The sequence below is a fragment of the Trypanosoma cruzi genome, assembly GCF_000209065.1.
Source record: "Trypanosoma cruzi strain CL Brener chromosome Unknown tcruzi_1047053505025, whole genome shotgun sequence".
NCBI classification, from domain to species: domain Eukaryota; phylum Euglenozoa; class Kinetoplastea; order Trypanosomatida; family Trypanosomatidae; genus Trypanosoma; species Trypanosoma cruzi.
The window spans coordinates 16,316-36,979 of NW_920844.1; the positions used below are offsets into that span (position 1 = coordinate 16,316).

A 20,664-nucleotide genomic window follows, 5' to 3' on the forward strand; every position below is an offset into this window, starting at 1 on the left:
TGGCCACTTTCTCTTTTCCGTGCTGGAGCCGATGAACTGGCACGAGGGCACCGGCTGCAGACTGCCTGCCAGCACGTGTGAGCAGCGGATCCATGCACACACAGACGCTCATCGCAAGAGCGTGTGCGATCACCGTGGCCTTTTGTGGCGTGCTTTTGTGGGCGTCAGCTCATCGAAGAATGTGTGAAGCAAACGGCTGACTGCACACGAGGAAAATGAGTGCGTGCACTGTGCCGTGTTTCATCGTCGATGGCAGAGCGGCAGGAAGCCCGTGCTGGCAACTGAGATCTTTGCGTCGCGAGGGATGTCGGTGTTGATTTTGGATCGTCGAGGGTGAAGTGATTTTGCTGCTGCCCGTGTGTGTGACCACTCCGGCAGAGGGCGGACACAAAAGGGAGGGATGGAGGCGCTGCGTGTGTGTGTGTGTGCAGGTGCCATGCAACAACGTCACAACAAACATGCTGCGACTCGGTGACCCTCACATTGTTGTGGTCCTCACGAACAGCCGAGGCACGGCCCACACCGATGCACTTAGTGGACGGAGTGAGGCATCTTTTGAGGCGCTGCAGGGAACAGGATGTGTTGACGCAGCCACGACGTGCATGGAGTGTCACGATGGCACAGTCAGCTGTGGCTGGTGGAATATTTACTTCTCGGAGGCAACAGAGAGAGAGAGAGAGAGCTGCTCCTGCTGCTGGCGTCGTTGCTGCCTTTTGTGGCCTTCCATGCCGATTATTGTCTGTCCGCTGATCGTGGGTGGTGTGCCTCCAATAGTGACGTCGTCTGCAGGCATTTCACAGCACCAGTGAAACACACATCACGTCGCATGCTTTGGCTGTGGATATGGTGTCGTGAGTGAGAGAGAGAAGGACGAGTGTGTGTGCGGGCGGTGCATGGCTCTCTCTTCCTCACTCTCACGCGGCCTCCAACGCAGCAGCAGCCGCACATGCAAAAACAAGAAGAAGAAGCAAAAGAGGGGAGGTGGTGTGGAAGGCCGCGGTGCTGCCGTCGCTGTCTTCAGGCGGCGCCGTGTCATTTTTTCTGGAGGTGGTGACTGTTTCCGCTGTTTGTAGTGCTGCCTCACTGACTGTAGGAGCGACGTTGGTGTTGCCAGCTTCGGCGTCGTCCTGCGGTCTGTTGGGTTTGGGCTGCCGAGCATCATCCTCATCCTCCTTATTCTGGACATCGCCATTTTCATTTGCAGAGATGGATTTTGCTGTTGTTTCCGCTAAACCGCCGGCAGATGCTTTTTTCGTCGTATTCAATTGCGTTGTGACTTTATCTTTTTGCTCTTGCATACCATCCTTTGAAGGACGGTCCGGTGATTCGGACCCCGTTTTGTTGGGTGACGATGCCTTGTTCTGCATTTCTCTTTTTGAGGCCTCTGAGGCTCTTGGTGCTGTTGGTAGACCTCCTTCTCCGTCTGGATTTGCCTGTACAGGAGTTACTGGTGGCACTTCTGGGGATAGTTCTGCTGATGGAACTGGCAGTAGTACTGCCGGTGTTTGTGGTAATAATAGCGTTTTTTCTACTGTTTGGTCGCCGGTGTTAGCAAACGAACTGGAAGGATCTTCCGTCTCCACGTCACTTTGCTTTGCCTTGTTTCCAGCTGCACCCCCATTAGCATCTGAGCATTTTGCTTTCTCTTGTGTATTGGGGGGCAGTGATCCTGCTTTGGATTCTGGTCCCTTTGGTGCATTCACGTTGGGCAATGGTAACCCTGCAGGCATTGTCTTTGACCGCTCAACGTTTGCTGAAGATTGCGTGCCCTGCGAAGATGGTGCATCGGGGGCGGGAGATAAAAAAGTACCATCCGCAGAAAGAGAAGAATCCGAGAAATCACCTCGAGGACTGCCAATGTCGACTCCGCCTTTTCCCGCTCCACCAGAGAAAGAGCCAGTTTCACCACCGTAACCTAAACTCCCAAAAGCAGATTGATTGCCACAATTAACGGCAAGAGTCTCTAAATTCGAGCCTCCACCTCCAATGGAACTTCCACTTCCGTTGGAACCTCCTCCAGAACTGTCGGCACCAGGACCGCCACCGGGTTGAGTTCCATCCGATGCTGCTGGTGGTGGTGGTGATTGTAGTGGTGCTGGAGAAAGAGGTGAAGGTGGTGGCGGTACTTCTTCTTCTTGCGTTTGACCATCAGGTGCCCCTTCTTGTGCTTTATCTCTTTCTTCCTTTTCTTTATCCGTACCATCGTCTTCATTATCAACCACGCCCAAGACTTTATCATCTGTTTGGTGCTTTGGTGAAGGGCCTTCTAAATCTTTAACCAACGGTTGCCTCACGAGATCGGAATCTTGATTAATTGGCTCCCCGTGCTGTTTTCCTGCAGCAGCAACAGGAGTTACAGGCTGCAAGTCCCCCGATGATTTTTTTTTCTCTTCAGTAACCCGAACATCCTCGTCACATCTACCGCCAGAAGTACCGCACCACAGCACGCAGAGGGCACACACCAGCAGCACACGGCCAGTCATCATCATCGCCATCACTCCTGCCACTTGCCTGCAGCCTTCAGCACAAAATAACTCCCCGTCAACGCAGAGCAAAAGCAAAAGAAAGACACGGCGGCTACACCACACACAGTCACCACACAGTGTCAAATGGCAGCAGCCCAGCGGCAGCACACACCATGATGCAGTTGCAATCATTGAAAGGGCAAGAAAAAAAAACAATACACACAGCCCCGCAATAATTGATCAGCAAGAAAAACATACAAAAAACAATTAAAAGCAAAAAACAGTAAACAAAAAGCAATAAAGTAAAAACACAAAAAAAAAAAAAGCTGCACCAAATGGCTCCAGTGCGCATGCACCAGCACAAACAGAAATGCGTCCACGTAAAAAGTTGTATGCTTGTGGTGCATATGAGTACGTCTGGTATGCGTTCAACGTGACGGATACATGGAGCAGCAACACGGAGCACACAGCAGGGCAGCAGAAGCAAATGAAGCAAAACACAATCATTATTTTCTCTCATTTATTTACATGGGACCACAGTAGACGCACACAAATCTCCGCGGTTGAGTGCTGGCACGCACAGCCCGCATACACCTCTTCAGCCCAGAGTGGTGTACGCCAGCGCGGATGCGACGAGCAGCAGCGGGGCACACACCCACGCAGAGCTGCTGAGGCTGCCATCGATTTCGCGAAGACGTGACGGTGCGCGGGTGGTCGTCGTAGTTGGTGCTTCTGTAGACGTAGTACTTGGTGCCTGTGGCGCAGTGGTAGTCGTGGTTGTCGTGGTGCCTGTGTTGTAGTGGTTGTTGTGGTCGTCGTGGACGTCGTGGTTGTCGTAGTGGTTGTCGCATTTATTGCATTTGTTTTTTGATTTTGGTCATTTGCCTTATCGTTCTCATGACGATCCGCCTCTTCATTAGTGGATTTCTCATCTTTTTCCTGATCCTGTGCCTGGCTGAGATCACTTTGTGACTCTGCTGTTACTTTCCCTCCCTCACTTACCTTTGGCGGAAGAGGAGTTGTATTAGGCAATTGCGTCACCTGATTTGGCCCTCCTAAATTAGACTTCGTTGGATCGGAGTTTCCTCCAGAATTACCAGCAGTATCTTCATCAGACGGTGTCGCGTACACTGATAGGCGGCAGCACAGGGCGAGCACCAACAGGGCGCACAGCAGACGGCACGTCATCATCGTGAGTGTGGTCGTTCAGTGGTGTGGAGCTGATCTGCACAGTGAGGGACATGGAGAGCAACAGGGGAAACGAGAGGTGCGGCAGACACACACAGAGGGCAAACCACATGAGGAGAGGGCAGCAGCCAGGCATGCACCGTACGCCGCACACCACGCACGACACACACTCCAATCCACGGCAACAGGCACACAAGACTGCACTCTGTAATACTTGTGTTGTACAATTGTTGTGGTTAGTGCATGCGGTCACACACAAAATGAGTGAGAAAAGAGGAGACCACTACGTCTAAACATCAGACTGTAGACTACCAGAGGGACGAAAAAGACAAGAGGGCCGCGCCGCGTCGGCAATCGGTGCGTCACTTGCTTGCAGACCAGGCGTCGTGCGCGATTGGTGTCGCTCATTGTGACGCATACGTCCTCGTAGCCCCAGAGGGTGGAACAGCCAACGCCAACCCAAACACCGCTGTCAACACGCCATTGCCACAATCGTGAAGAGCCGGTTGGCACCACACACGGCAAGAAGGACACACCAAGACACGCCATGCACCAAAGGGGCGCATCAAGCCCGCAAACAGTGCGCACCGCTCCAACACCGCAGGGTCCTCCCGCACGCACGCAGCATCCTCCTCCTCCTTCCTTCTCTTCGGCTCATTGCCGCCACATCCGACACCTGCACCTCACAATACCAGAGGGAAACACAAAACAGCTGAAGCAGCAACAAAAAGAGCATTGCCACCTTGTTGCGCTGAGGCCACTGCACGAAAGGGTGCGCCGAAGACGGGAGTCCATCGCGCAGGAGACGGAAAAGAGCCCAACGAGACACCCAAGAGCCACACGTTGGCAGTCTTGTCGGGGCTGCCCCAACGCAACCACAACAAATAGTGCCGCAACCACGGAGCCATGCGCCCTGACCCACAGCGTGTTTTCACAATCAGAACAGCAGGGACAGAAGGAAGTAAGACACGCTACCCACAGTGCAGCAGAGCACCCGAAACACACACAGCCAATCAAAAACGGATGCAAAAACTCGGGAAGGCAAAAAAATAAAAAGGACGCATACAGATTAAAAGCCAAAGCACAGAAATTATTTGAGGTCCACATTCTCGCAATGACACACGCACAAAAAAAAAAAAGTCACAAAAACAAGCAAAAGTGTAAAAGATAAAGCCGCATGCACCAATTACGGAGGCAGAGGCAGTCGTCCCTGTCCTTCAGAGAAACAGCTGCTGGCACGACCCCGCCTCCATTGGAGCGCATTTCCTTTACTTTTTCCTCATGATTAGAGTACGGTGATTTCCCCTCGTCCCAATCGCATCAAAAAACGCGTGTATACATGTGGTGCTGGGAAATGTCTTTTCTCTCCATGTTACTTCATTCACACACAGTTTTCACGGAAGTTAAACCCTCTAGGCAATAAAACAAAAACACCTTTTCCCAGAATAAAAAGCAATGCAATGAAAGACCGGTCATTTTGCCCATCCCCCGCAAGCAAAGAAGGAAACGGGGAATGCAGTGAGTGTATCATAGTGTTATTGCTACGGTTTTGCGCATCTTGAGTGCGGGGCCAATGTGCCAACTAAATACTGTCGCCCTGCCGCAGTTTGATTGCGCCCAGCCGCCGCGGCTGCTCAAAGAGGCACCACCACTACCGCCGCAGCGACCACAACAAGAAGCACAAAGGGAATGAGGCCAGCAGTAGCAGCAGCCACACCGCCATCACTGTCGGCCTGCTGTACCAACGCATCGGGTATCGCCTGAAAATCGTCGCTGTTGACGGACGGAATCGGAGTGGCAGGCGCGGAGGCACTGGGAATCACCGCTGGGCAATCCGCCCGCGGGTCGCACTCCGCTCGTGCAACGTCCTCGCCGGGTGATGGCGCAAAAAAAAGGCGTCGTGGCCGGAGGCTCTGTTGGCTCCGTCGCTTCCACTGCCAGGTCTCCTCCCTCGCCGCTGAGTGTTGTCCCCACTTTCGGTCCGCACCCCCGGATCACCCCTCGGACCGGCATGAAGGCCACCACCAGCGACACCCGCAGCCGAAGCACCAGGAGGCTCCTTTTCAATGGAGGCACCAGACGCCACTGGAGACAACTGTGGACGAGTATTCTCCGGAGAAGGCGACCCTGAAGCAACCGCAGACTCTTCTGCTTCCTTCTCTTGCTCGTCACCTTGTCCACCCACCAACGCGCTCGGGATGACAAGACTGCTGCCGTTCGCGGCAATGGTGCACACCTCGCCGTAATTGGGGCACTTGATCCTCCCATCTTTCTTAAATATTTCAACGTCACTGGGATTTCAGTGTCCTCAGGGCAAGGCTGAAAAACACTGCTGCCGAGGTGCCTCTCCTTCACTGTGCCCTCCTCACACGACACCTGCGCGCACACTCCCTTGACGCTTTTATGGCCATCACCATCCTTCGTCTCCAGTAATTCCGCGTCCAGGCACCACGAGCCACCGCCAGTCAGCGACCCACGGAGATAATCCACATTTTCGTCCGAGCACGTCCTGTACGTTGTCCCAGACGATATTTCGTGAAATTCGGAAGATACGACAGGGCAAACGTCCTTATCCACCAGACTCCCCTTGTCCTCAACGATGCTTGCGGTGCACGTCCCAACGTGACGGCGGTCGGAGGTGCAGCGGAGCGTCTCTGTTTCGGTAGCATCGCAAAACGTGTGAGGATACTTTGCGGCAATATTATAGGTTGTATTGCACTTGTTGACCAGGAAGTCGCAGCCACTGCGGTGGCCCCAGCTCATCGGCTCCGCCATGCTCCAATTCACACGGTAGTATCCCATATCAGCAAAAACCGCCATCGTCAGAGCCGTGTAGTAGCCGGCGCCGACTGCGGGGGCCATCAGCTCGTCCCGCGCGTGGCGTCCCTTCCAGTGAAGAATCGCTTTTTCCCGAGGGCCATCTTCGTCCTCCAGCACCATGCCCTCGAGAGACTTACAACCAAAGTGCGCTTTCGCCTTCTCCTGAACGTGCTTCCCTGCCACCATCCTGCGGTGCTTCCCACGCACACTTCTCTCTGGCTTCTTCACCAGGCTCTTTTCTCTCATGCTCTCCTGGCTGAACCCAAGTGCATGCGCAATTTCGTGTGCGGCAACGCGAACGCTCCACGCCGTGTCAGTCATGTACTTCGGGTCAAAGTCCATGGCGCCAATGTAGGACGAAGATCACTCAGTGTGTTACACGTGGCCGCCCACACAGCCCTGCTATCCGTGCCTGATGGCCCAGCAGCAGCGTAGATGATAAAACCTCCATTCGGCACACCGTCACTCTTGTGCCTGGTAGGAACCGTAAAATGGCTGCACGGTCCATTCATAGCCCTCGGTACAGTTATCGTCCCACCAGTGGGTTTCACAATTAGTCGCTCAGCGTGCAGTTTGACGGCACCGAAGAGAATCCTTCCAGTGTACAATTGTGTCTTTGCCTCCGTCAGGAAATGCTCTGCTTTGCATGATAACTTGTGCCCCAAGGCGTTGTAGCACTCATCCTCTCCCTCTTCGCAGTAATTCCTCTTGTTCATGCCTCTCCAGATCCTCCGTGTAAACCGCAATGCTGATCGGCTCCCAGCCACTGTCGTCATCCTTTGCGGCGACGGTGTACGCCTGCATCGCGCCCTGTCCCTTGCGCGGCACCTCACGCACCACCGCACTCGACAGCGGGCCGTTCCTCCTCTTCACCACGTCAAACCCACACTGGTACTGTGTGGCGGGTGCATCAGCAGGAACACCACCAGTGGGAAAAGCGGTGTGGCGTGGCGTGGCTGGCGCATGACTTGAGTAAAATGCATTTCTTGGTTTCTTGTGAGTAGCAGCAGCAGTAGTGCAGCCTGGATGCGGGAGGAGAGAAACAAAGGAAAAAGAAGAGTAAAGAAAAACAAAATGGCTTTGGACCAGTAATGCGTCAGAATGCGGCCCACGCAGCGGAGCAACAGGAGACCACAGAGGCGGCCATACACACAGCATGCGCACCGACTCCACCAAAGGGACAACCCGTCAATCCGCCGTCGAGAGAACGTCCATCACCGTCGCACAGAGTCCTCATCGACCGCACCGCTCCCTCCACGCGGGTGTTTGGTCCTTTCTCCTCGTGGTGTCGCAATATTTGTATGATCGGCCACTCAACATCCGCCAAAGGCACAGCACCAGTCCCAGTTGCAGGAGCATCGCACAGCGCGCTCTCCCAGCAGATCATACCCTGTTGCGTAACCGCACGGCAACCCCGATTGTGATGCGCAGCCCTGAAGCGGAGATGCAAAGAGTCATGCGGACGGACCTTCTTTCACTGCTCTCCTTTCGGGGAACTCGACAACAAGCGTGCCGGCGGTGCGATCATTATGACAGTTCCATCCGCACTGCCACTGGCCGAGGAAGTTACTGTGAGCTCACTGCGTAGAGGTCACCGTGTCCGCCGTTGCTCTCCCGCCACCCCACGACCACGCCGGCACTTCCAACAGAGCAGATCGGAGCGTCGACAACGGCAGCCACAGGCGCCAACGCACCGAGTCCAAGGGAGCCCGCTGCGACATTCCAAAGCGCGCTGAGAGCTTCTCTATCAGTGCAGGGGCAGCCCACGTGTGTGCGACATGGCTTATGTGCATTTGCTTGTGCATGTGCCTGTGTGTTTGTCAGCGCCTATAATTGCAAAGCAGCTGTGCGGCACAAGAGAGTCCAAATAAAGCAACGGCAGAGAAAAGGAGATAGCACACACGCAAATTACTCATATCATCACACACACACACACACGCAGCCCGCGGAATGGGTGCTCTCAACCACAAAACAATGAAAAACAAAACAAAAAGCCGAAGCGTGGGACGACCAGCGCACACACTCTCTCATTGCTCCCGTAAAGCAATACACATACACAGAGAGAGAGAGAGAGGTCGCCCACTCAATGCAATGGAAACAAAACAAAAACAGTTACGGTGCTCCGCCCATGCAGCCAGGCAGGACGGCAGCGGTGCGTGTGGTGCAAAAGAGAGCACCAACGGGCCTGCATGGGTGTGCATGCATATATGCAATGGGCACATTATGTGTGTGCATCGTGGGGTGAAGTGAGGGCGAGAGTCCATGCAAGGGGACACACACACAGAGAGAGAAGGACGAGTGTGTGTGCGGGCGGTGCATGGCTCTCTCTCACTCACTCTCACGCGGCCACCACCGCAGCAGCAGCAGCGGCCGCAACAAGAAGAAGAAGCAAAAGAGGGGAGGTGGTGTGGGACACCGCGGTGCTGCCGTCGCTGTCGGTAGTCTTCGTGATATTTTGCACAGCTGCGGTTTCGACTGCTTTTTTCTTCGTATTGCCGTGCTCCTTTTCATCTTCTTTTCCTTCTCCTCTCCCTGCAACATCGGATTCCGGTGCATTCTTCGGCGTCCCCTCATTACTGGTGGTATTGCTGACAGCTGAATCTGACGGTGGCCCTTGCGGTGTTGGGAGTTCAACGGGCTCATCTGGAATGGCAGCGTAATACGTACACATATCCTTAACATCAGGGCCATGAATTTCGCTCGGCGTCTTATTATAAAAAGTGTCACAAATCCCCTTCATCGCAAAGTTTATGCATCTCTTCATCGCTGGCACATTCACCGTCCCATTCTTCGTATTGTCCGTCTCGCATTCTTCGTGCGTCAGCTCATACCAATTCAAGATAATTTTGTCAGCAGGTGTTGTCTTACTGGCAGCACCATTGGCAGAAGCTTCCGCCTCGTTGGCAAAACAACCGCCGGCACCGCACCACAGCACGCAGAGGGCACACGCCAGCAGCACACGGCCAGTCATCATCATCGCCATCACTCCTGTCACTTGCGTGTAGCCTTCAGCACAAAATAACTCCCCGTCAACGCAGAGCAAAAGCAAAAGAAAGACACGGCGGCTACACCACGCACAGTCACCACACAGTGACAAATGGAAGCAGCCCAGCGGCAGCAACAAACACACCATGATGCAGTTGTAATCATTGAAAGGGCAGGAAAAAAAAAACAATACACACAGCCCCGCAATAATTGATCAGCAAGAAAAACATACAAAAAACAATTAAAAGCAAAAAACAGTAAACAAAAAGCAATAAAGTAAAAACACAAAAAACAAAAAGCTGCACCAAATGGCTCCAGTGCGCATGCACCAGCACACAAACATGCGTCCACGCAAACAGTTGTGTGCGTGTAGTACATATGAGTGTGTCCGGGATGCGTTCAACGTGACGGATACAGGAGGCAACGCAGAGCATACTGCAGGGCAGCGAAGGCAAACAAAGCAAAACACAATCATTATTTTCTCTTATTTATTTGCATCGGACCACAGTGGACGCGCACACAATTCCCCGCGGTGGAGTGCTGGCACGCACAGCCCGCATACACCTCTTCAGCCCAGAGTGGTGTACGCCAGTGCGGATACGGCGAGCAGCAGCGGGGCACACATCCACGCAGAGCTGCTGAGGCTGCCGTCAATTTCGCGAAGACGTGACGGTGCGCGGGTGGTCGTCGTAGTGGTTGTAGTCGTCGTGGTTGGCGCCTCAGTATTCATAGTACCTGGTGCCTGTGGCGCGGTGGTCGTGGTGGTGGTACTTGATGTCTTTGTAGTGGTGGTCGTGGTTGGTGCATTTGATTCCTTATGTTGTTCATTCGACGTGTTAGTGTTCGTATCTTCAGTCTCTTCCTTAGTGGATTGCCCGTCTTCTTGTTCCTGTACCTTATTGGAATTACTTTCTGACTTTGCCGTTCCGGTTACTGTAGCCGTTTCCTGTGACGTATGGGTCGGCGTATCTGGTTTCTGTTTCTCCTTCCCTTCCCCCTCCTCTCTTGTCTGTGACGAAGAAGAAGTTGTAAGAAGCGAATCCGTTTCCTGACCTGGTACCCCTGGCTCGCCAACCTTTTGTGGATCAGAGTCCTTGCTGGGGTTAGCTTCTTCCTCTGCCGCACACACGGAAGGGCGGCAGCACAGGGCGAGCACCAACAGGGCGCACAGCAGACGGCACGTCATCATCGTGAGTGTGGTCGTTCAGTGGTGTGGAGCTGATCTGCACAGTGAGGGACATGGAGAGCAACAGGGGAGACGAGAGGTGCGGCAGACACACACAGAGGACAAACCACATGAGGAGAGGGCAGCAGTCAGGGATGCACCGCACGCCGCACACCACGCACGACACACACTCCAATCCACGGCAACAGGCACACACACACACAGCCCTGCCGCAACACCAACACACAGATGGAGGAGGAAGAAGCAAACAGGAGCGGCACACAAGGCTCCACCGCATGCACATACGGCGAGAGCGGTCCGTCGTGTCGGCACCCCTCACGGAGGGTACGCACACACACAAGAGAAGGTGCAGCGCACACAGCAACACAAAAAAGCAAAGTAACAAGTTTAAAGGAGAGATCCCCGCACACCACGTGGATTGTTGGTCCACGGGAAGTGCAGCCAATATTCATCAGAAAAACAATTCAGTTGCCTTTGGCCTTCGTTCATACTCAGCGCGCACCACTTCATGCACGCCCGGGAACCGCAGCAGCAGCAGCACACGGAAAAATAAGCGCAGGGAATGGAATAAAGCAAGCAACCGTTTATTTGTGTTTCTGTTTGAATGTTGGCAGCCATCCGCATGCGTTTTTTTTGTTTTTTTCAGATGGCAAGCCTTCATGCCTGGGTCGTGTGTTGGGGATTTCTGCAGGGTGCGCAAGTATTTTTTTCCTCTTGTGAATTTTTCTTGTGTTGGTGCAGCCAATAATTCGGTTTGCGTTGTTCCTGCCTTTCGCTGGTAAAGTGTTGCAATAGATGTTTGTTTTTCCTTTCGTTGCTGTGGCACCTGATTCCTCACCGTTTATTGTGGTGGAAATGAAAATATGTGAGTGGACTCCCACACACCAGAACGCACCTTCGCTCCTATTTATTGGTGCATGGAAGGGCATGTGTGTTTGGTAGTGTCTCGACCATATATTTTGTGGGTGTACATTCCCCTGCAGGCTGAGGGCGAGATGACGCTCCGTCGCGGTGCACTTCCCTCGCATGCCGCCCACTGTGATTCAGCATGCATCACCCTCTCACATATTCCGTGGTGCCACACCGCTGATATTACTGCAGCCGCTGTGGTTCAGCGTATTTCACGCATTTGATTGTGCCACAATACATCCGCTCGTGTGGCCGCCGCATCCAAACAGCGGTGCCCAACACCGTGAGCGGCAATCCACATCCCTGCATGTCCCAACGCAGTGGTGTTTGACTGTCAGCCAGGCGTCAGACAACACGAGAGTATTGTGCTGGCAGTACAACACACGGAGCTGCAATGAATGACTCGGGCGGAAACGCATCTATTCGTCGCAAAGCAGCGAAAAGGAGTCGGGAAAAATAATGCCGGCTGCACTCACGACACCATATCCACAGCCAAAGCATGCGACGTGATGTGTGTTTCACTGGTGCTGTGAAATGCATGCAGACGACGCCACTAGTGGAGGAATGCCACCCACGATCAGCGGACAGACAATAATCGGCATGAGAGGCCACAAGAGGCAGCAACGACGCCAGCAGCAGGAGCAGCTCTCTCTCTCTCTCTGTGTTGCCTCCGAGAAGTAAATATTCCACCAGCCACAGCTGACTGTGCCATCGTGACACTCCATGCACGTCGTGGCTGCGTCAACACATCCTGTTTCCTGCAGCACCTCAAAAGATGCCTCACTCCGTCCACTAAGTGCATCGGTGTGGGCCGTGCCTCGGCTGTTCGTGAGGACCACAACGATGTGAGGGTCACCGAGTCGCAGCATGTTTGTTGTGACGTTGTTGCATGTCACCTGCACACACACACACACGCAGCGCCTGCATCCCTCCCTTTTGTTTCCGCCTTCTGCCGGAGTGCTCACACACACGGGCAGCAGCAAAATCATTTCACCCTCGACGATCCAAAATCAACACCGACATCCCTCGCGACGCAAAGATCTCAGTTGCCAGCACGGGCTTCCTGCCGCTCTGCCATCGACGCTGAAACACGGCACAGTGCACGCACTTATTTTCCTCGTGTGCGGTCAGCCGTTTGCTTCACACATTCTTCGATGGGCTGACGTCCACAAAAGCACGCCACAAAAGCCACTGTGATCGCACACGCTCTTGCGATGAGCGTCTGTGTGTGCATGGATCCGCTGCTCACACGTGCTGGGAGGCAGCCTGCAGCCGGTGCCCTCGTGCCAGTTCATCGGCACCAGCACGGAAAAGGGAAAACGGCCCATCCCCGATGCACCTATTTCCACCAGCAGCACCAACACGCTGGGCGCCAGCCGTCATTCCTCAGCACATCCAGGAATGCTGAAAAGTGACGTGGAACTGTCAGCCAGCAATGCCACAATCCCCGCACACATGTCGGGTCCACCAGAGAAGACACACAAATCACAAACAACACCCTTCACACGTCATCCGAACATCATTCCGAAACACCGCGACACGCCAAACAGAAGTATTCGCCACTCCATGCACCACGCACGGCAGCAGCTCACACGCGGTCAAACAAATGTTCCTCGGATTCGTGTTATCCACGTGCTGCGGTGGTAAGTAAAAAAAAGGGACGAGCGGCAAAACCCCAAAAGAGTGCCACGACCGGCCGCAACTCAACGGAACGCAGCCACTCGAATGAATTCAGTCCTCATGCCCTCAAACTCCCACCTTCCCCCACAAAAGCTGCAAAAGATGGAAAACAAACGCACCGTCCAATAAATTCTTTGTGCAACACCAAAAGAAGCCGCAGTGCCTTATGCTGTCCTCACAGTCCGTTGATGACGCCTGGATGCGGATGGTCACCCATCGGTCCTCACAAACGACGCCGCACACCCGCGACGCATCCTGCGCTCTGAGACACGCATCCCTCACTATCACCAGAGACGCCCACGCACCGTCGGTACGCAACAAATCGTCAAGGAACGAAGGACACGTCAGGCTGACAGCAAGACATCCGCCGACAAATCACATCGCGGAAATCGTCAATAGCAACACCAGAAGCCGCGGGTTGTCATGGATCAATGGACGCGTGGCGTATGTCAAAGAAAAAACTTGGCGTGACAAGGATACGAGAGACTGACACTCTCCCAACAAGAAAGGAAGAAACAACAAGAAAATATCGAACAAAGGACATTTTGGACGTCCGCAGTCAAGGCAAGAGAAAAATAAATAAATAAATGAAAGAGGTGCTCTCAACCACAACACAAGCAAAAGCAATAAAACTAAAAAAAGATAAACAAAGCCGAAGCGTGAGACGACCAGCGCACACACTCTCATTGCTCCCGTAAAGCAAAACACACACACAGGGAGTGAGAGAGAGAGAGGTCGCCCACTCAATGCAATGGAAATAAAAACAGTTACGGTGCTCCGTCCATGCAGCCAGGCAGGACGGCAGCGGTGCGTGTCGTGCAAAAGAGAGCACCAACGGGCCTGCATGGGTGTGCATGCATATATACAATGGGCACATTATGTGTGTGCTTTGTGGGGTGAGGTGACGGTGAGGTGTTAAGACACATTATTGAGGACAATCCCAAGTTTATCCTTAATTACGCCTAGTAGTCGTGTGCCGTTAGTACTGATTCTTCTATTCATAGTCGAATAGGTTTTCTGTTCCTTCAAATCCCTGTAACTTTAATATTAATGGAAGCAAATGGAAGAGGAAGCCCTTTTCTTATCATGCAGGCCGAGGCACTTTCTATGCGCTGCTCGTTTTTGTTTGCTTTCCCATTTCTCGGTTCACTATGGACATTTTGGTGACAATACTTTGCTACAAGGAGCGGCGAATAAAGGCAGCTCAAAATCACATGCCTTGGCGTGGGAGCCGCAACGGAAACATGGGTTTTTGGAGTCTCGCGGGATACAGGCATCCTTTGTCTACGTACGGTCAGCAGAAAACCCTGCAGACGGCATATCGCGTGGTCGTGTGTTTACACTTCAGGACTTGGTGAAGGGGAGCGGCGGGGTCTTGTGGCAGGAGGACTCCAAAGTTTGCCACTTCGTGAGTTATAATATATCTAGTACTAACAAAGTACAACGTGTCATGAGAGTGTCAACCCGAATATATATTCTTGGAGCAGACAATGAGGAGGTGGCGAACCCATGGCTTCTCTATTTAACTTTTCCTTTCATCCGTCATGTTTGGCTTCTTTAGATCATTTCAGGATCCGGCCAGCAGCCCAGCCCAATATTGCTTTGTATAAGCGGTTGTGGGTTGTTAGTTCTGCCACTGGGACGTTTGGCTTGTAGCAAACTGCGGTAGGCGATTAATAGCTATTTGCTTCTATACGAGCACCTTTGAAGGGGTGTTTGTTCCCTGGTTGCCGGAGCTTTTAGTGCGTGCGAGACGTCGGCGTTTGCTTGTTTATTTTCTATTATTTATTTATTTATATTATCGTGAGGCGCTGTTTTGCTCAATGGGGCGCAGTGTTAGGAAGGAGAACTGTTTGCACAATCTGGCGTCACGCCGTGCGGTGCGCTTATTGGGAGAACAGCGGTTCTGTTGAACAAATGTTCAACTTGACGGCAAAATACTTTTGTCGGGATGCCGGAGGTAGAAAAAGATATGCTTAGCCCAACACCTGAAAAAGAGTGGCACCATTATTTCGAGTAAAAACCGCTTTTGCTTCAGAATTTATGATCATGAGGGTTTAATTTTCTCTTCGACAAATATGGAAATGAAAAAGCGACGTTGTTGAACTCAACAAGAGTCCTTTAATTGTGTAGCTCCTTATTGCATTGTTTCTCGGCAGCGGGGGATCATCGTTCCACCGTGCCAGCTCGGTGGCATGGCGTATCGTGTGCGTTTCACGCCCACTCCGGGGCCAGGACCTCCTTTTACGTTCTCACTCGGCAGGGCGGACGTGCTCGAAGACGGTGGCCGGCTTGTGGGTTATAGAATTTATTTGGAAAAAAGCACGATGAACAAGCAACAGAAATGCAATGGACCCCTATTTAGCACTCGATTCTGGAAATTTACATTGCGTTCCATTGATTTGGACGGTTGTTTTGTGGAAGTTGTCTTGGCGATACGAGCTTGGGATTCTTGCACGTGCCGCATACTTGAGGAAGGGGCGTGTGGAAAATTATTCTTTCCCGATCTAATACATCGTTACCAGAAGCATGGCTTTTTCAAGGCGCGGATCCACGTTGTCTGCCGATGCAGCCGATGAGAGGCGACACACGCATGGAGCCCGCTGGAGAAACCACTTTTGAAGTGATTTCAGGCCGTTTTTCACACACCGAGTAAATTTCGATCTCTTTTCTCCTGCCCACAGATGCGGGTTTCTGCGAGAGACTTTTTTCTGTAATTGAATATCTATATGGGTGATGAAATCTCTTTTCCATCGCACCCCGCTATTTCCTTTGTACTATATATATGGAGAAAGAGAGAGAGGGAGGCCTTGTATTTAGTTTACGAATGGGAATGCGAATTGGAAAAGAAGACACTGTGACTTTCTTTCTACGAAGTCCCCACAACCTTATTATTACTGCATGGTTTATTCTCCCTTTCCTGAGAAGCTTCCTTCTGCCCTTTAGGGGAAAGCATACAATCAAACATAACATGAACGAAATTATTACTCGCTTTTTTAGTTGTTCCCCACACTGTAAGCCTGAAGTTCTGGGCCGCATCTTTCATGACGTCGAGAATTTGTGTAACACCTTCCATTTCTACTGTCGTGACGCCAATTGGGGAGTGACACAACAGGAAAAACTTTGCATCTATGGTGGGCTTCCTATTACTATTAAGAAGAGCAACAGTGACCACACTTCTTTAACCCCAGACAGCCGTGAGCAAGCGCCACCACATCGTTATGTCTTGCCCTTGCAGATATGGCTGACGCACTTGTACCCCATTGAGCCTCCTCTGGTGTTTCTCCTCAGCGCGGAACAAGGCTGCAGGATAGCGAGCAACCACAAATACGTTGATGCTACCGGACGTTGTCACACGCCGGAGCTAGCAGCATGGCATCCAGTTTCATCCTCACTTTGTGATGTTGTCAAGAAGCTGGGCCAGTTACTCTCAGCTGAAGGCTTAATTCCGCTTTGTTTTGGTGAAGAAGGCGTCAGCTCACCACCAAAAGGCCATGCGACAGCAGTCTCAGAGCGATTGTGTCATGGATTAGAAAATGGTGACGATGATAAACGGACGGATGAGCATGAGAGGTGCGTGGTGTGCTTTTCTCCCAAGGAAACGGTGCTCGTTCCATGTGGACATTATTGCTTATGCGATGCATGCGCAACAAATGTGACTCATTGCCCACTGTGTCGTGGGTCGGTCAAGTTCCGTCAGCGTGTGTTTTCATGACAATCAAGGGGTCGTATATTTGAAGAGAGAGACAAAAGCCGAGACGCCATAAAGTACTATCGGATGTTATTCATGCAGTGAAAAGATCCCAAACGGCAATGGCACACCAGTAAAAAAGAAAAAAGAAAACATGCGCAGTAATATGTTGTTTTTGTCCATTGAAGCCTTGACAATTGCAAAGGACCTCCCTGAATTTCTCTCAGGCTCCTTTGGTGTAAATTGGATTTTATTCTCCCGCATTCATTTGAGGCAAACAACAGTAGACTGCTAAAGCATCGTTTTCATTTTGGTTGATGCCAAGCATTTGGACCGCCCCAATCGCATTGCCATCTGCAACCAGCGTCTCTGGGAAGTGGTGGGCTGGTGACGAGACGTCCCCGCTGCCCAGGCAAACACGCGCAGCACACGTGTCCTCCTATGAGAGGGCGGCGTTTGACACGGAGTGGGGCCGACATGATGGCACCGCGCCTCCCATGGGCAGAAGCGCCGCGGCGAAATGAAACAAGGAGGAGAGACGCAGAAAAGAGGGAGGCGCGGCGGCCAGGCAGAACGGAAGAAAAAGCCCTTGCGGCGAAGGAGCGCCCCGCGAGCGGGAGGACAAAGGTCGTCACGGGCCAAGTTCCCTCCTGCGGCGCGGCCATTTGTTCCACCCGGGCCACGAGGTCTCGCAAAACGCTTTTCGCTGGCGGATCTCACGAGCAGCTGGAGGTGTAAAGGTGTCCTCAAACAGCGCCCACCGAAGTCCTCGCGGAGAAGTTATAGGAACCGCCCTGATGAGAGTGTCTTCACGAAGAACCTCCTTATTCACCGCCTAGTTTTTCCGCCCGGCTATGCCGATCCTGCGGACAACGATTCCGACGGTAGCCACAAGGGAAAAAAGCAGATTTACGTTCAATTTGGTTTGGCAAGGAAATGCCCGTCACAGCAACCTTCTCCACTGCAGCACCAAGCTACCCACAGCCGCCGATTTGGGTTTCCAGAACATCGTCTGTTCCGACGCCGTGGGAGTGCGTGTGTGCTATCCGCTTCTCTCTATGCCGTTGCTTTCTTTGGACGCTCTCTTGTGCCGCACAGCTGCTCTGCAAGTATAGGCGCTGACAAACACACAAGCACATGTAAATACACACACACACAAACAAACACACGCCACATCGTACATGCTTTGGAGCGGCGTGAACGCTGAAAACGCACGTACGCACAAGATTCTGGCTGCGGTGGCTTTTGAGAGGAGGAAAAAAGCCTGCAATTCATTTTTCTGACATGTTGCGGGCGCGGTGTTGGCGGCATGCAGCTGATTGGGTGGTGTGTCATTGAGGGTGCCTGGGGTACGTGCGTATCGCCTCCCGCACAGCGCCTGCACGTGCTGCCGTTTCTCTTTTGCTGCTCATCGGCCGATGTCGGATTCGTCGGCTGCGCGGGTGATGTGCGCCGGCGGTCGAGTGGGTGCGTTGGAGGAACAAGAATAAAAACGACTGGCGGCAGCGTGTGGTTGCTGCGAAGGGCGGTTGTGCTCTTTTGCATCCCGCTGGTTGTTTGTTGTGTTCGCGTTGCTCGGTGCGTGCTGACGCGTGAATAACGACACACCCAGCGTGGCTCCTGCTATTGGTGGCAGTCGCTGTGTGTTCCCGGTGCACTGTTCTCCCTTCTCGTTCCGTGTGTCTGTGTGCGTGAGTTGTTGTTGTGGGGAGTGACTGCGGCGGGGGTGATTATGGTGCCACTCACTGTGCATGGGTGACGGTGCTTATTCTTTCACCCTTATTTTATTAGCCCGTTTTTCTTCATTTTTTTTACTCTCTTACGAAGAAAGCAAACAAGCGCTAAACGCTACTGTGAAATTCGAAGGCTCTGAAAGGAGCAACAACAGCACACACACACACACCGCCCACACACACATATTTATATGCACTCAGGTGTTGCTGCTGTGAAGGCACCCCGCACACACAACCGTTGCCGCGTGACCGGATCCAGCGGAAGGAGGAGGGAAGGAAGAGAGAGTGAGCCGCAGAGGCCCAACATGTCCCGGCATGTGTTTACTTCCGCGGTGCTGCTCCTCTTTTTCGTGATGATGTGCTGCGGCAGTGGTGGAGCCACAGCCACTGATAAACCAGCATCAGTTGAGGGAACTTCACCGGAGAAACCGTTTCATTGGAGAGACAAAAAAGGAGGAGAAACAGTGAGTTCGCTCCGTGTTCCCAGTCTTGTTGAGGTGAATGGTGATGTGTTTGCCGTTGCCGAGGCGCAGTGCACGGAAGCCAGTAACAGCGGTTTTACTGGGATTGCCTCGGAGCTCCTGGAGTGGACCGGTAAAGAATCAAGAGAATTGGATACAACTAAACTGAAGACACAAGTACTGGAGGAATGTCAGTTTGAACAAGGGAATTTCACTTTCCTAACACGAGCTCAGGATGCTTCCCAAAACCGGACAAAAGTACGTGTGAGCCGGCCAACAACAGTTGTGATTGGGAGTGTTATTTACATGTTTGCTGGAGACTACAGTTTTGAAGTTACTGAAGCCGCTGGTAGCACAGCTGCAGCAGCTAAATGGCGACTTTTGGGGGCTGTGGGAAACGTCAGTAATGATGGGAGCAGCGGTAAAAAATATATTTATTGGAAAGACGCTTCCGTTATCCCGTGGACTGATTTTGAAAACCAACACGAATCCTTGACACGGCTGATCGGCGGCGGCGGATCGGGTGTTCAGATGAAGGACGGTACGCTTGTGTTCCCAGTGGAAGGCACGAAAAGAAGGAGGATAACGCAGAAAAGGAAGTGAAAACTGCTTCCCTAATCATACACAACTCGGAAGCTGCTCCGAGTTGGAAACTTTCGAGGAGGATGTCTGACGATGACTGCAGTGATCCCTCCGTCGTGGAGTGGAAGGGAAAACACCTGATGATGACTGCGTGTGATGATGGCCGCCGCAGGGTGTACGAGTCCGGTGACAAGGGGGAGTCGTGGACGGAGGCCCTCGGGACACTCTCGCGCGTGTGGGGCAACGACCAAAAGCGACATGAGAAGGGCATTGGGAGCGGGTTCATCACAGCGAAGATTGAGAACAGGGATGTGATGCTCGTTACTGTGCCGGTGTATTCAAACAGAAAGGGAAACGAAAGGGCTGAACTTCATCTTTGGCTGACGGACAATACGCACATTGCTGATATTGGGCCTGTGTCCGGCAACGACGACGCTGCCGCCAGCTCCCTGCTGTACAAAAGTGCTGGAAGTGGAGATAATAATGAGGAGAATAAGGAGGGGTTGATTGCACTGTACGAGAAGCGCGGTGGGGGACAATCACCCGGTATGGTCTCTGTGCGTCTGACTGAGCAGCTGAAGCGGGTGAAGGAGGTGCTGGCGACCTGGAAGAAAGTGGACGACCGTGTCTCCAAGCTGTGCCTCACTTCACGTGCTGCGGTGAGTGCCTTAACTGAGAATGCCTGCACCACTGATAAGATCACGGATGGGCTGGTTGGCTTTTTGTCCGGCAAATTTTTTTGGAATACATGGATGGACGAGTACCTCGGGGTGAATGCCACAGTAAAGAAAGGAACGGAAAAAAAAGTGACCAGCACGGAGAAGGGCGTGACTTTCCGGGGAGCGTGGGTGGAGTGGCCTGTTGGCAGTCAGGGGCAGACCGTGCCGTACTACTTTGCGAACTACAACTTCACTCTTGTGGCGACGGTGTCCATCCACAATCTGCCGAGGGGAGATAACCCCAT

At 52.7% G+C, this 20,664-nt stretch overlaps 6 protein-coding genes and 3 pseudogenes across 6 annotated transcripts, besides 13 other annotated features; 3 read left to right on the forward strand and 6 right to left on the reverse strand.

Moving 5' to 3' along the window:
- Positions 1 to 2,155: part of a sequence feature (areas not merged during assembly with more than two copies in the genome that could not be assigned to a particular haplotype) that runs on past the window's edge.
- Positions 915 to 2,495, reverse strand: Tc00.1047053505025.90 (mucin-associated surface protein (MASP), putative; the record flags this gene model as incomplete). The annotated part of the gene is made up of 1 exon (XM_809472.1): positions 915 to 2,495. The coding sequence occupies one exon, from the start codon at positions 2,493 to 2,495 to the stop codon at positions 915 to 917; it is 1,581 nt and encodes a 526-aa protein (XP_814565.1).
- Positions 2,062 to 2,124: a microsatellite.
- Positions 2,156 to 2,746: a sequence feature (heterozygous, non-Esmeraldo-like haplotype).
- Positions 2,711 to 2,790: a sequence feature (A-rich).
- Positions 2,747 to 13,593: a sequence feature (areas not merged during assembly with more than two copies in the genome that could not be assigned to a particular haplotype).
- On the reverse strand, positions 3,063 to 3,656 carry Tc00.1047053505025.100 (annotated as a pseudogene).
- Positions 3,230 to 3,313: a microsatellite.
- On the reverse strand, positions 5,769 to 7,631 carry Tc00.1047053505025.110 (annotated as a pseudogene).
- Positions 8,812 to 9,456, reverse strand: Tc00.1047053505025.130 (mucin-associated surface protein (MASP), putative; the record flags this gene model as incomplete). The annotated part of the gene is made up of 1 exon (XM_809473.1): positions 8,812 to 9,456. One exon carries the CDS (start codon positions 9,454 to 9,456, stop codon positions 8,812 to 8,814), a length of 645 nt encoding a protein of 214 aa, XP_814566.1.
- Positions 9,678 to 9,756: a sequence feature (A-rich).
- On the reverse strand, positions 10,027 to 10,647 carry Tc00.1047053505025.137 (mucin TcMUCII, putative; the record flags this gene model as incomplete). Its single annotated transcript, XM_809475.1, has 1 exon — positions 10,027 to 10,647. One exon carries the CDS (start codon positions 10,645 to 10,647, stop codon positions 10,027 to 10,029), a length of 621 nt encoding a protein of 206 aa, XP_814568.1.
- Tc00.1047053505025.141 (uncharacterized protein) lies at positions 12,072 to 12,542 on the reverse strand (the record flags this gene model as incomplete). The annotated part of the gene is made up of 1 exon (XM_809477.1): positions 12,072 to 12,542. The coding sequence occupies one exon, from the start codon at positions 12,540 to 12,542 to the stop codon at positions 12,072 to 12,074; it is 471 nt and encodes a 156-aa protein (XP_814570.1).
- Positions 13,594 to 14,451: a sequence feature (haploid, Esmeraldo-like haplotype).
- Positions 14,140 to 14,843: a mobile genetic element.
- Positions 14,452 to 20,664: a sequence feature (areas not merged during assembly with more than two copies in the genome that could not be assigned to a particular haplotype).
- Positions 14,598 to 14,823: a mobile genetic element.
- Positions 15,004 to 15,035: a sequence feature (AT_rich).
- Positions 16,019 to 16,948, forward strand: Tc00.1047053505025.144 (uncharacterized protein; the record flags this gene model as incomplete). The annotated part of the gene is made up of 1 exon (XM_809474.1): positions 16,019 to 16,948. One exon carries the CDS (start codon positions 16,019 to 16,021, stop codon positions 16,946 to 16,948), a length of 930 nt encoding a protein of 309 aa, XP_814567.1.
- Positions 17,445 to 18,131, forward strand: Tc00.1047053505025.147 (uncharacterized protein; the record flags this gene model as incomplete). Its single annotated transcript, XM_809476.1, has 1 exon — positions 17,445 to 18,131. One exon carries the CDS (start codon positions 17,445 to 17,447, stop codon positions 18,129 to 18,131), a length of 687 nt encoding a protein of 228 aa, XP_814569.1.
- Positions 18,046 to 18,099: a microsatellite.
- Positions 18,849 to 20,660, forward strand: Tc00.1047053505025.150 (annotated as a pseudogene).